The sequence below is a fragment of the Pogona vitticeps genome, chromosome 9 (assembly GCF_051106095.1).
Source record: "Pogona vitticeps strain Pit_001003342236 chromosome 9, PviZW2.1, whole genome shotgun sequence".
In the NCBI taxonomy this organism is placed as follows: Eukaryota; Metazoa; Chordata; class Lepidosauria; order Squamata; family Agamidae; genus Pogona; species Pogona vitticeps.
This window is the reverse complement of record NC_135791.1, coordinates 2,767,501-2,782,485: the sequence shown is the minus strand read 5'-3', so window position 1 is coordinate 2,782,485 and position 14,985 is coordinate 2,767,501. Positions and strand designations below refer to the sequence as shown.

Below are 14,985 nucleotides of genomic sequence, written 5' to 3'. Positions count from 1 at the left end.
AGACGGGCAAGCCGCCCACAGAGAGAGAGACCCTTGAGCTATTGCTGTCAAGGGCTGCCGGTTGGTTGCACGACCTGAAATCAATCCGATGCTTGAGAAAGGAAAAAGCCCCAGACCCTAAGGGCACAAGCTAAGTTTAGAGGCGCCGATCACTTCTACCTGGGATCAAAGTGGCTTTGTTGCTGGCATTTTGTGAGGCAAGGCTCTTCGGCTGCATCGACCAGTTAAAGGACTTTTCAGAGACTTGAAAGGCAGTCCCACAGAGGAGGGGCAGGATCTGTTCTCCGTCATCCCAGAATGCTGGACACATCCTCATGGGCTCAAGTGACAGGAAGCCAGATTTAGGCTGAATCTCAGGGAAAAACTTCCTAACTGTTAGAGCAGTACGACAAGGGAACCCATGACCTCGGGAGGCGGTGAGCGCTCCAACGCTGGAGGCCTTCAAGAGGAAGTGGGATAACTGTCTGTCCAACCTAATTCAATGATATAGGCCCTCTTCCAACTTCATGATGTGATGATTCCATGAACTCTGTGTTGTCCTTCAGTTGCTGAAGTTTTAAAAGCAGGGCTTAATTTTCATTTCAATAGGCTTGCATATGGTACCAAAACATGCACACTGGTTCCCTTTTTGTGGGTGCAATTGTGAAGAAAGAAGTTTTTTGTTTTGTTTTGTTTTCTTGTAATGTCATAAAGTGGAAGTTAGCATACCACATTGTCAGGAGGAAAGATGCCTAGCGGGATATTTTTCAAATGCTGCAGAAGTCTTTGGGAGAACCATACTGGCTGTGATCACCTTAATTCTTCACCTTTCACTTTCAGGTATTTTTTTTCAAAGGCAATCATCATCATCATCATCATCATCATCATCATCATCATCATCATCATCATCATCATCATCATCATCATCATCATCATCATCATGTACTGTCAAGGCAATTTTATGACACCCCTTTTCAGGGTTTTTCCAGGTAGAGCATACTCAGAAGTGGTTTCCCATTTCCTTCCTCTAGGGGGAGCCCTGGGACTTCTGTGCAGCTGGCCCAAGGCTACCCAGGCTGGCTCTTCTCCCAGGGGGCACAAGAGGGGGAATCCAACTCCCAACCTACATCTTTCCAGTTCATGCTGGACCGTACCTTAGGGGTGGGTGGGGATGGGAAAGGCAGCCCGCCAGCAGCCTGATGGGCTCACTAGCTTGGCCAGACAGACCTCTCGGGGGGATACTGGGAGGGATGGGAGCCCAGTGTTGATCTGGGCTTCTGCTGATGGCCAAGGAAAATGGTCTGCGCTTGGCACAGGGTGTCAGAGGGTTCGGCCGGGGAGAGATCAGGAGAACGCCGGAGCTGCCCCTGGAGGGGTTTCTGTCTCACTTTCCGAGGGATTGGTTTCAGGTCCTAAAGACTCTTGTTTCCGCTGATGCCACCAGAATCCTTCTCAGTCAGCAACAAAAGAAGAGAAACTCAATGTCAGAGAACTGGGAACTGGGAAGGAAGGCGCGTGTGTTTTCTCGGCAGAGGGGCGACTCAGCAGAGCAGCGCCTCTCCTCCCGGCCTGTCTTTGGCTATCTTTAGCAAGCTGATTGATTCGCCTTGATGGGTCTCCCTTTTTTGTTGGGGAAGCAGTTTTGGAGCTTGGTCTCTCGGCTGTACCCGGGGAAGGGGTTTATCCAGGGAGGCGGAGGGTCCTCCAAACAGCAGGGCTTAGCAGCAGGGACCTCTCTTCCTTCCACCCACCCACTCACCCATCCTCAGCTCCTTCCTTCCTTCCTTCCTGGATCTCCCTGCCTCCTGGCCACCTCAAAATGTTGGAAATGAACGTCCTGCACGAGTCCCAGATCAACCCTCCAGGAATCTAAAATAGGAAAGGGCAGCTCTGGGTTGTTTGTTCAACTGTGGTGCAATCCGTGGCTTAAACCTTAATTGGTTATTGGAAACAATGGTTTATTGTGACACACAGTGGTGTCCATTGTATCAACTGGCATGGATGAATGCTCTAGCTTCCGGCTTCCCATTCTCCTAATGGAAAATTAACCCATTTTATTGAACCATCTGAATTTCTGATTTTCTCCCCCATGGGAGAAATGAGAGAGGGGAGCCATCTCATTCACCCTGAATAAGTTTATAAACTTTTGTCCAGGCTTTTTAAGCCGACCTCCTAGGTGGCATGAAAAGGGATTGATCCACCTGTGTTCTGCTTTGCACAGTGTGATGCTTTGCACAGCTACGGATGCTTAGACCTCAGTAGCAACACTGTCTGGAAAAGCTCTTCTTAGTCCAGAAAACCACCTCTTCTTAAACTCTGACCTCCCACTCCTTCTACCTTTTGCACGTTGTGCGGCCAACGTGCTACGGACATTCGTGTGCCGTAGCCACCAGCTCCTGCAGGCCAGACACACACACACCCCCTGGGGAGATGGATGGCCCTTTGCATCGCTGTTATGCAAGCTTGCATCCCACTCCTTCCATGTTCCATATTTAGAATTGCTGGATCAAGGGGGGGGGGGGAGAGAAATAGTTTTGTTCCTATCCTATTCGTTTGTCTTCAGCAATCTCTGCTCTCCCTTTTATTCTTTCTGTTTGCTAATTGTGCCAAAGGCTCTTTTCATCCTGCCTTGTTTTAAGGACGTCTGGGTGAAGCAAGAGCCAGTGAGAGAAAGAGAGGGAGAGAGAGAGTGTTGAAATAGCTGAACTGAACACTCTTAAGCAGCCCAGTTAAGTTTTGAAGGTTGTAGCTGCTTTTGTGTGCAAAACAGTCTAGCATCTGACCACGGAGATTTCTCCAGCTTTAATTAGTAATTTGCAAATTTGCTTTGCACCATGTTTTATTATCATGAGCCGAAATAAAGCTTAGAAAATGTCTGAAGTTAATTCATTACCGTTAGCGTTTTAATGTCCCCTCTGTGATCACTTTGCTGGTTTGGTTGGTTTTTCTACTAAGTAGTTCTTTGGCTAGAAGCTTATTGAAGCATAGCGGTGCAAATCTGTGCGGATTGTTCCAAGTTAAGTTAGCAAAGGTAACAGAAAATAAGCTATGCAAAGTTCTTCACTGGCGACAATTTGACAGTGAGATTTACACCAATTCCTGTTGCACTTGGGTAAAAATTCAGTTGGCAAAATCCTGTTGCTGAATTGTATAAAAGGCGTAACTTTTACCAGCAAAATGCTCTAGGCGCTGTCTCTTGTGTACTGAGTTGCATGAGTCAGCAAGCAACAGATGATGTCTACATCAATTTTAAAATTTGTGGCAATTCCCTGCTAAAAGTTACAACATTTGTACAACTGTGCAACATGATTTGAGCAATTACTTTCCTGTTTTTCAAAACTAATTAAGGGCCTGATCACACAGGCCATTTGAATTGTTTCAATTCCCTACTTTATCTATACTGATATATATTTATGTATAGTCACATGATACATCAATCTTGGGTGCATTCACGCAACTGTGTTTTCTTTTGACTCATTTCTTGAACTTTGAACAGGTTTTGTAATCTGCGCCTGCCCTCTCAACGAAATTGGCTCATTTTCCATTCTGTTTCAGGAGCATGCTGTTCTAAAGTTGTTTTATCCTTTTTTTGTTAAAAATACCTCAATGGTATATCGCTAAAGGTAAAGGTAAAGGTTCCTCTTGACATTTAGTCCAGTCGTGTCCGACTCTAGGGGGCGGTGCTCATCCCCGTCTCCAAGCCATAGAGCCAGCGTTTGTCTGAAGACAGTTTCCGTGGTCACATGGCCAGCGTGACTAGACACAGAACGCCGTGACCTTTCCACCGAGGTGGTACCTATTTATCTACACGCATTTGCATGCTTTCAAACAGCTAGGTTGGCAGGAGCTGGGACAAGCGAGGGGAACTCACTCTGTTGCGTGGATTCGATCTTACGATTGCTGGTCTTCTGCATCTAAATTCATGTGAAAAACTTTAGAAGGTCGTATCAGATGATGTTGCACAGCGCAAGGCTTCCCTTGTCACTCCTTCACTTTTAGGGTGCTTTGTTTCTCAAAGGAGACTAGGTGGGGTGTTTCTCAACATTGACAAGGTGAGGGACGAGTGGGGATGAATGTCACAAAGTGATGCAGTGGTAAACTCTTGAGGAGAGAATACCGATACATCGCTTAGCACTTAAAATAAAAAGGGAACAAGCACAGTGGCCGTGCAGTGCTGAAAACAGAAGTGGGTGCAAAGTAAATCGACAGCAATGTTCGTAAATGCCAGACTGATGTGAACAGACGCGATTTAGAGATTGGAACATTTTGAAAAGCCCATGATGGCAAGGTTAAGCAAAATGGATCAGTTGGACAAATAAATCGATCCTATCCACCTGTCGTATGAATAAAAATTTACAAATTCTCGTGGTCCGTGTGATTACAACCATAGTAATTTCTAACTATTTGGGGGGGGGTGTGTGGTTTTTTTTTAAATGGGGCAGTACAAGCACAGCTGTATTCTTCCCTTCTGTCATTGTGATGTTCTTTTGCCACTGTTTGGTGCAATTGTATCCAGAAGCTATAAAAGAAACTAAAAAGTCACAATGCCACTTCCTAGTGAAGTGACACTATCCCTTGTTTAGCTCCAATCATAAAGTAATACAGTTATGCCTTTGATATTGAGAAAAGCCATTGTTCACCAGCTAGCAGTTATTTATAGCTGTCTGGTTTCAGACTCTGAGCAGAACGAGGGTGTTAGTGTAAGAAACAGGTATATGTGATTTAGGCACACCCAAGCCACACTATGGAGTTATTTTGTTTTATGTATAGTATTTACACTTGATAAATGGATCGAGTGGTCTAGGCATTTCTGACTTTGACTGGACTGCTGCAATTCTCTTTACATGGGGCAGCCCTTAAGTCTGTTCCATAAGATGCACAACTGGTGCAGAATGCTGGTGTCGGAGTGGAGCCAGTTACCACTAGCCCATAATACCAAAACTGGAAGACTATCCCTGGTTCCAAATGTTCTAATGGGTACAGTTGAATGTTTTAGTATTAGTTTATAAAGCTTGAAACAACGTGGGGTCTGGTTTCTCGAAAGACTGGCACTTTTCTGTCTCCCAAAGAAGTGACTCTTTCCTTGGAAAATAATAATAATAATGATAGGAAGACACCGATGTGTTTGGCTGAGAAGTGGGTTTGTCTCCTCCTCCTCTCTTTCCTGTCATTCAGTTTTTAGAAACAAAACCAGCAGAATCGGCACTATCAAGATCCGGCAGGTTTTGGATTTCCAGTGCTCCCCCGCCTGAGACTCAGGGTGGTGTGAATTTCAAGAACTGTTGACTAGCTCAAGGGTTGAGGGCTCTGGTTGTGGAGCCAGAGTTCGATCCCCCCCCACTGCGACTCCCTGACTGGATGATTCGTAGGGTTCCCCTTCTAGCTCTGAAGTTCTAAAACGATGATGATGATGATGATATCCTTTTTTTAGTGTGTGTGTATATGTGTGCCTTTTGGTTTTTAGCTTCAGTTGCCTAACCCAAGGAAGGGAGCTTCCAGAATCCCCTATCTATCTATCTATCTATCTATCTATCTATCTATCTATCTATCTATCTATCTATCTATCTATCTATCTATCTATCTATCTATCTATCTATCTATCTATCTATCTATCTATCTATCTATCTATCTATCTATCTATCTATCTATCTATCTATCTATCTATCTATCTATCTATCTATCTATCTATCTATCTATCTATCTATCTATCTATCTATCTATCTATCTAATCTCTCTCTCTCTCTCTCTCTCTCTCTCTGTCTGTCTGTCTGTCTGTCTGTCTGTCTGTCTGTCTGTCTGTCTAACGGGATTTTTAATAGCATCTTTCTTTCCCAAACTGTGCAAACTCCACTTCCGAAGGACCCGTTCATAAGATCATCTCATGCACAACTTTGGGTGGACCACTCCCCGAAAGGAGAAAGAGGAGATGCATGTTTGAAGTCTTCCCCATCACTGAAGCCTTGCATGTAGAAAGCTAGCATATCTAGGAGAATGTGGGATGGAGGACCAAAGACCTCAAAAAAGAGACATCTTGTTCTCTCCAACCCAGTAGTATTCTGGCCATACTGGTAGAGGAACGCCAGGCGCCATGCTCAGCTCTAGAAGTGCTTCTTTTATCAGTCCCCGAGGAATGGCTACCAAGTTTGGGTTTTTTCCCCCCTCCCTCTGGGGTGATTAAATATTTACAATTCTGGCACGCCTCTGATCGCCGGGCAGAGCCCTCCGACTATTATCATCTCTTCCTCTCTGTCTCTCTTTCTGCTTTTCTGAGGTCAGCATTTTCTTTGGCTCCGGTTCAGAAGAGGGAAAAAAGCGTATAAAAATCTGTGTGGTTTGTTGTAAGATTTTTTTTGGGTACAAGTCGGAAATGGCACTGCTATTTTTTGTGTGTAACCGTGGCCCAGCTTGGGGATTCTGGGAGTTGTAGTCCAAGGAAGTAACATTTCCAGAATCGGGAATTTAGCCTCTGAGATAGATGGAAAATGAAATCCTGTTGTCCATGACTAGCTAAACAAAAGTGAACTAAGACTAGAGGGGTGCAGAATTGTGGTTTCAGACTACAACTCCAAGCATAGCTGCCCAGGGCATTTTGGGAGTTGTAGTCCAAAAACATCCCTGTGCACCCCTCTAAGGTAAAGGCAAAGGTTCCCCTTGACCTTTAGTCCAGTCGTGTCTGGCTCTAGGGTGCAGTGCTCATCCCCGTCTCCAAGCCGTAGAGCCGTCATTTGTCCGTAGACAGTTTCCATGGTCACGTGGCCAGTGTGACTAGACACGGAACGCCATGACCTTCCCACCGAGGTGGTCCCTATTTATCTACTCGCATTTGCATGCTTTCAAATGGCTAGGTTGGCAGGAGCTGGGACAAGCGACAGGAGCTTACTCTGTTGCAGGGATTCGATTTTACGACTGCTGGTCTTCCAACCTTGCAGCCCAGAGGCATCTGCGGTTTAACCCATAGCACCACCCACATCCTCTCTAGTTAAAGCCAAAAGCTGTGGCTGGCGTAGTATCTCAGAAAGCATACTATCATGGAATCCAGCAACTTCCAGTTTATGTGGGAGTCAAACTATAATTTACAAGTAACATATCCTTAAACGACAACATTCTTGAAGTGCCAAAGGAGGCTTGCGACAGCACTTTTTTTGACGCCATGCGTAATCTGCAGATTTACCCTGATTTGTTTTGTGATTGGCTATCAAGGATAAACACACGCTTCCTTTGCAAGTATCATTACTCACACAGAGAGATCTGCAAAGATTGCATCGCTAATGTGTTTTTTTAAAAAGTCAAAATTGGTGCTCTCTGTAATGCATGATTAGATTGAACACTTTCTGCCAAAGAAAGATGTGAAGCTTATTAGAAACTTTGCACAGGAGGAGACACCTTCTGGACAGCTCAGTGGTGTAGACCACTAAAAATAAGAATAAAAATGGTCTAAGTGGAGGTATGACCTCTTCTACATTGGGACTGTATAAAAGACCATATGACTATCTCTGGTCCCCCCCCCCCCAGTGGATCAGGTGTCTGGCTGTGAACCAGAAGTTGGGAGCAGTAGTTAGGTCTCATCTATTGTGTCCAGTTCTGGACACCACACTTGAAGAAAGATGGTAACCAAATGGAGCAAGTTTAGAGGAGGACAACCAGGAGGAGCAGGGGATTGCAAACTAAGACCTAGGAGGAAAGGCTGAAAGAACTGGGCATGTTTAGCTTTGAGAAAAGACACTGAGGGGAGACAGTAGAGCAGTCTTCAAATAGTTGATAGTAATTCAAAGATGGGGCAGGAACTGTTCTCAATCATCCCAGAGTGCAGGACACGTCATCATGGGCTCAAGCTACAGCAAGCCAGACTTAGGCTGAATATCAGGAAAAACTTCCTAATTGTTAAAGCAGTATGACAATGGAAGCAATGACCTCAGGTGGTCCATCGAATGAAAACTGGACCACCCATCTGTCAGATCTGTTTTGATTTGGATTCCTGCCTGGACCAAAGGGGTCAGACTCGATGGCCTTAGAGCAGTGGTCCCCAACCTTGGGCCTCCAGATATTCTTGGACTACAACTCCCAGAAGCCTTCACCACCACCTCTGCTGGCCAGGATTTCTGGGAGTTGAAGTCCAACAACATCTGGAGGCCCAAGGTTGGGGACCACTGCCTTAGAGGACCCTTCCAACTCTGTGATTCTATTTATTTATTTATTGTCCTTGTAAGTATATACACAGTATACCCATACAACGAAATTCACAGACACCCAGAGACCAGACACATGCACACACATAAAATTCCCCAAACACTCCCCACCCACTAAAAAATCCCCCAACACTCCCCACCCACCAAAAGTCCCCACTATGATCACTATCTTAGTGTTTATTATGGCTGTGCACAAGTTCACCAAACAATAAAAGTAATGGGGAAAAAAAAAGATAAATGGTGGTCTTAGATAAAGGCAAATTGAACCATTTGGGATTCAAACAGCTGATGAAAAGAGCTGAGTTCTTGCGGCTTAAAAGGCCACTTTGCAACTGCTTTAAGTTATGAGAAGGATTTATGCTGAATAAACAGTTCAGCTGTCCAGCGTGTACACTTTCTCTATCAGGGACTTTAGAAGGAAAGGAAGCAATTAATTCTTGCCTGACGTTGTGGTTAAAAGTTATGATTCATTATCATCTTAGAACTGCTGAGCTCAAAGGGACCGAATGGATCAGGGGCACGGCGGGGAATCGAACCCCCAACCTCTGTACCTAAACCAGTGAGCAGTACTAGGACATACAGAGGAATCATGGAGTCCAAAGACTTAACTGAGACCGTAACAGCTCACGACAGAGCTGTTTAAGTGCATTTACACTAGATAGTAATAGCCATTTGATGCCCCTTTAAGAGAGCAGTATCTTCACACAAGCTGTTGAAAAGACTCTGTACTTTAGAAAATAGAGATTTCTTAAATATGTATCCAGAAATGTCTCCAAAGGGTAAGGAATGCCAAGGTAAGGGGGAGATCACAGTTTGGGTACCACTGGGACTTAGATCTTGACGAATGGTAAATTCTTCTGGAAATAGGAATTGAGAGAGGAATCAAAACCACCTCTCTGGTGAGGGGTTTCTGACTTTTCTCTCCAGCTTCATTGCCTGCTCTGTGCTGCCATCTGTCGTCAAGAGATCCGGTCTGCGGCTTGATCGGAGGTCCGCTAGACGCATGAGTTGTCATGCCTATGCGCTCAGTGACGAATGGATGGTGGCCAGAAAATGGAGATGAAATCCATGCTCATAACCATTTTGTGATTAAGACGCAAGGGAAGAGCCTGTGCGGCTCCTGCATGGACATAAATAGTTATGGCAATGGTTATGAGGATTCATTATGGGTGTCGTGGAAGATTCCAGAATGAATGAAGAGTGGTGGTGAGGTCCTTGGTTTTCCTTTGCTTTCAGCTCTTTCCAGACCAATTTTAGATCAGAGTCCAGAAGATCTAAGGCCTGACTGGAGACACCGAGGAAGGGCTTGTCTTGTCTTGGAACCCTAACCTGTTTGTTGCCATACCAGGGTGAAGGTGATGGTTTTGACCGATAAAATCCTAAATGGTTTGAAACCTCACCACATGGCAGAACATCTCCTTCCAAGCGTAGTTGCCCACCATACCCACGCATCTCGGGCTGAGTGATTGAGGATGCTGAAGCCAAGGGAGGCTTAGAAGGACAAAACGAGGAATTTGTTTTGGAACGGACTGCCGCCCGAGATTCGCCTGCTCCCCCCCCCCCCCACCGCCCGGAGATGATCAAGAGATCTTTAAAAATGTCCTTGTTCCAGCAGGCTCTCTGAAGTTAGATACTTGGCTTTGAGTCTGAATTTAACCTCGGCAACCATCCGATTAAATTTAGCTCATTGTCTATCTGATGTGGTATATTGCACAGTTCGTTTTCATCGTTGTACACCACCCCGAGGGACCATCGGTCAGGTGGGCCATCCAGAAGTAAAACAAACAAACAAACAAACAAACAAACAAGTACGTACGTACGTACATACATACATACATACGTACATACATACATACATACATACATAAAAATACACAGGGATCAGAAAAGTCTCTCATTTTGGAGGTGGAGAAGACTACAAATCCCACAATCCCCTCGCTCCCATGGCGCCGGTTCCGGGGAGCCATAGTCTAAAATGACACCCTTCCCAAACTCTGGTTTAATCTGTTTTCTTGGGGGGGGAGAGAAACACCCAGAATGATCCAGTCAGCTTGACCGTGGTGACGCCTAAGATCTGTGTCCTCCCCCCCTCCTGTTTTATAAAAAAGAGAAGTTTGGTGGATGGAGGAGGTTTCTCTGGGATGGTGTGCCAGCTCTCCTGCTCGGTCAGAGGGTCCTAAGGCTCCCTCTTGGAGAGAAGCAGTGGGTGGTGGAGAGGGCTTTCCAGGCCACGGGCTCAGATTTCAAGCAGAATAATCTGGAGTCAGACATATTTTGGGTTCCTAGCATCTGCTAACACACCTTGCCCTCCTTTTCTCTGTTCCAGATTTCTCCTGGTCTTCAGCTGCCTGGTCCTGTCTGTCTTTTCAACCATCCAAGAACATCAAAAATTTGCCAACCAGTGTCTCTTCATCCTGGTAAGGAGCTCCCTCCTCACCTCTCTCACTCTTTTGTCTTCTCATCCAATGCCTGTGATTCCTTTTTCCTGGAAACTCTGCCCCCCTCCCCCTAGCCAATTGGTCCCTCTCCATTTAGCCACCTTAATCTTCTCAACATGCTTCTGCTCTTTCATGAGGTCTCTGTCCTTCCTCCCTGGTGTGTACATGAGTAGACGCAGTGGCATCTTTGGGATCCTTTTGGGTTCGTCATCTTGTGGAAAAATCGTCTTGCGAGGTTCCCTATGCATCGGTCTTAAAAAAAAAGTCTTGCAAAGCATCAGTCTAAAAAAAAAGTCTTGCAAAGCACGGTCATAGAAAAAAACATCTTGCGAGGCGCCATAGTGATTGCAAAAACTAATTGTCTTGCGGGTTTTTCGTCCCATGAGGCAATCGTCTAGCGAGGCACCACTGTAGTAACCCAATAGGTTTGGTTGGCAGGAGAGACAGAGGGAAATCCTTCATTGCGCCATCCACAATGATTGAGCTTCAGGAACTCATTGCCACAAGACATAGAGATGGTAATTAGGCTTAAGGACAAGCTACACACATCACTAAGTTCTCCTCTATCAGACATGCTTAAAAAAAAAATAAATAGCACTCACCAGTGCCTTCTGTTCTCACCAGGAACGTCACACGTGCGGAAGGTCTGGTGTAACTCTTTCCTCTCCTACCACAGTCCTAATAAAACCTGCCCCTACTTATAGGGGAGGCTGCTGGCTTTTGTTTTGTGGAGGTAGGAAATGCGCTATGCATTTTAGCCTGAGATTTTAAAGTTGCTATCTAGAATACTGGATCTATTTGGAGGAATAAGGCCCAACATTTTACATCACTCTTGTAAAGTTTGGAGTAAACCTGGAGTGGATGTACCCTCTCCCATGTGAAATTGGAGTCGCCAGTTTTCATTGCTCTTTAACAACTAAAGACATCACCAGAAAGAAGGTCCCCATGGATACCAGTGGATGCTCTCCTTTCCTACAAGTGAAAAATAACTGTTCTTTGTGGGTCTGTGTGATTTCTGTCAAGACTGTGCTGTGAAGGAAAAGGTTGAACTCTCCCATTCTGTGCATGCTGAAGATCTTATTCAAAGAGATGCTTCCATCCTTGCTCTGTGCATTCTGCTTCCTTCCTTCCTTCCTTCCTTCCTTCCTTCCTTCCTTCCTTCCTTCCTTCCTTCCTTCCTTCCTTCCTTCCTTCCTTCCTTCCTTCCTTCCTTCCTTCCTTCCTTCCTTCCTTCCTTCCTTCCAACCAACCAACCAACCAACCAACCAACCAACCAACCAACCAACCAACCAACCAACCAACCAACCAACCAACCAACCAACCAACCAACCAACCAACCAACCAACCAACCAAACCTTCTGTGGTGCTTCAAGATGCCTTCAGCATCATCTGGTGCGACACGTTCATGGCTTTGATTCCTGGACTATAAGGTGCATTAGAACCTCACCAATGATTAGCTTGTCTATTTTATACTTCCTTATTTCTTTTAATACCATCTGTGTTCCTGGTGTGTTGCAAAGAGCAGCCTTAACAGATCTCTGCCCCAAGGGACTTACAATCTAAAAATAGACAGAAAGGAAACCACAGAGGGAGTGGAGAGTATTGGAGGCAGGGGGTCAATGGAAGAAGAAAATGTGTTCACTCCTGAGGCTTCAGAAGGTTTAAGAATTAGGGGGTTATGCTAAACATTTTACAGAAAAGGTGGTTAGAAAGATGTAAGGAAGATGGCATTATGCAAGTGTTTTGCGTAATGGCTGGAGAATGTACTCTTTGGACCTATAATTGCTCGTGGCTTTGCTAGCTGGGGGATAGGTCGTTCAGAAATGTAACTTTTCCAAGCTCTTCATTCAGTTCATCTTTACACAAAAGGCAACAGCAAAGGGCAGAACAGGGAGAGAAAGAACCTCAAATCTGGAAGAAAAAGCAAAGGGAAAGAATATTTGAAAAAAAAAATCAACATTCCTCTGAAACGGTCTGAAACCGCTGATGTGGTATTTCTTCCGACGGGGATGGAGACTAAATTAAGAAGGTCCATGTGACTTTCCCTCTCGTAAGCAAAACAGGGGCTTGTTTGTGCCAAAAAGGAGGTGGGGGTGCATGGGGGAGGTAGCGAAGGAGGGGAAAGCCGAGACTGCAAGAGAAAATGAGCCCTCGGTGACTCGTGCTTGGAGGGGGGCAAGAGAAGACATGATGGGGGGGGCATTGAGATGGTCCCAGAAGCAAGGCGGAAAGAGTCTTGTCTGTTTCGTGTCCCATCAGGCCAGGAAAGAAATTGGAGGAGCCTTCAGCGACATATGCAACGTTCCAGGTCCGATCCTCATACCTCTACAGGAAATAAGAATGATCATGTGCTGTCAAGTTAATTCTGATTTAGGACAACATTTTTTCATTTTTTCCAGGGTTCTCTAGGTAGGGAATATTCAGAAGTGGTTTCCCCTTCATTTCTTCTGGGACTCCTGTGCAGCTTGCCCAAGGCTACCCAGGTTGGCTCTTCTCCCAGGAGGCGCAAGGAGACAATCGAACTCCCAACCTCTGGCTCCTCAGCCAGATCCTTAAAGCACTGAGCGAATGGGTTGGGAAAGTTGGGTGGACCCTCCTGAGCCCTGGAGAGCATGTCTTCTTGGTCATTGTAGACCAAGGTGGACATTTGGGTGGGCCTGTGGTGGTGGTGGGGAGGCAGTTACAGCCCAGACTTTACCTTGGGTGTCAAGTCTGCTCCAACAAGTGAGTGTTTGTGAACCTTCCGTGACCTCAAACCCACACGGATGAAGGCAAGGAGCTCACAGTCAAGAGGAATGGTCCACTTGAGAACTGAATGTATACAGGTTGCATCTGAAAAGATTAGCGACACGGGGTGGGCAGCTAAGATGGTGTGACTTAGTGGTTAGAGCGTTTGGGCTTTGAGAAATCCAGGATGGCATCACTAGCGAGCTATGCAACTCCCTCGGTCACCTTAGACCAGTCACTTTCTCAGTCTAGTCTACCTTACAAGGTTGTTCTGTGCATAAAGTGGGAAAGGGAGACCCATAATCTTGACCTCATTGAATAATGAGGGTGAAGTGAGATTCAGAAGGAATCTTGAAAGCCACCTCCAGATATCTGATAGCTGCTGGCACGGAAGAAAGAATGAACCGGTTTTCTGCCGCTCCGGAAAAGGAGACCTGAGCCATTGGGTTCAGATTTCAAGAGTAATCCGATTAAACTTTAGGGGAAATGTTTTCACGGTGGAATGGACTTCCTTAAAATAAATAATAACAAGAGGCTGTTCTCCCATGGAGTTTTCCGTAGACGTTTGGATGTCCGTCGCTCGGGGATGCTCTCGAGTAGATGATCCTTGGAGACCCATCTAGCGCCGCAAATCTGTGACGCCACGAGTCTCGTGAAGTCCTCGCAAGATCTCTGCTAACATTTGTGGTCGCTCTGAAGCCCACTTTGCTCCTCCTGCTTCTGAAGATAATATCCTTTGTTCTCTCTCAGCCTTTGCTGAGAGAGGAATCAATTTCTCACCCCCAGTGCAATGAGGACGTTTAAATTTAGAAAACCTGTCCCTCTGCCCTCTGCCCTTTCCGAGTCCTCGTTTCAGCTCGTGGCGTCCGTGGGGGCTTTCGGAGGTGGTCTGGCCCTCGCACGGTGTTGGAGGCTGCAGAGGGAAAGGAAAAGACAGAAAAAAAATTGCATTGTGCATGGCTTGAAATTCCAGCTGCTAGGAACAGCTGATCAAGAATATCTTTCCTCAACCCGGTGTTATACTGGCTGTGGGATTATGGGCTCTTTAATCCAAAGCCTGCTGAAGTTCCTGGATTGGGGAAGACTGGATGAGAACATAAGAGAGAATTCCCTAGCTGCCATATATATTATTTTGCTTTTGGAATTACCTTGTATGAAGAAAGTGTTTGATTCAGAGGGAGGGCAACCAGGATGATCGGGGGACCGGAAACCAAGCCCTAGGAGGACAGTCTGGAAGGACTGAACATGTTTAGCCTTGAGGAAAGAAGACTGAGAGGAGATAGAATGGCACTTTTTCAAATCCTTGAAAGGTAGCCCTACAGAGGAGGGGCAGGATCTGTTCTCCATCATCTCGGAGTGCAGGACACATCGCAGTGGGCTCATGTGACAGGGAGCCAGATTTAGGCTGAATATCAGAAAAAAAATGTCTTCACTGTTAGAGCAGTATGACAACAGAACCCATGACCTCGGGAGGTGGTGATCGCTCCAACACTGGAGGCCTTCAAGAGAAAACTGGACACCCATCTGTCAGATCTGCTTTGATTTGGATTCCTGCCTTGAGCAGGGGGGTTGGATTCGAGGCCCCTTCGCACTCAGTGATTCTGTGCTTTTATGATGTTGCTTGAATCTTAGATGTTAGAACGGCAGAGCTGGAA

At 45.8% G+C, this 14,985-nt stretch overlaps 1 protein-coding gene across 2 annotated transcripts in view; it reads left to right on the top strand.

Annotated features, from left to right (window-relative positions):
* Positions 1-14,985, top strand: part of KCNQ4 (potassium voltage-gated channel subfamily Q member 4) — a 74,747-nt gene that overhangs the window by 33,526 nt on the left and 26,236 nt on the right. For both annotated transcript variants that reach the window (XM_072979544.2, XM_078380063.1), the window contains exon 2: positions 10,492-10,582. In XM_072979544.2, the coding sequence (XP_072835645.2) occupies positions 10,492-10,582 (91 nt within the window). The remainder of the gene's footprint in view (positions 1-10,491; positions 10,583-14,985) is intronic.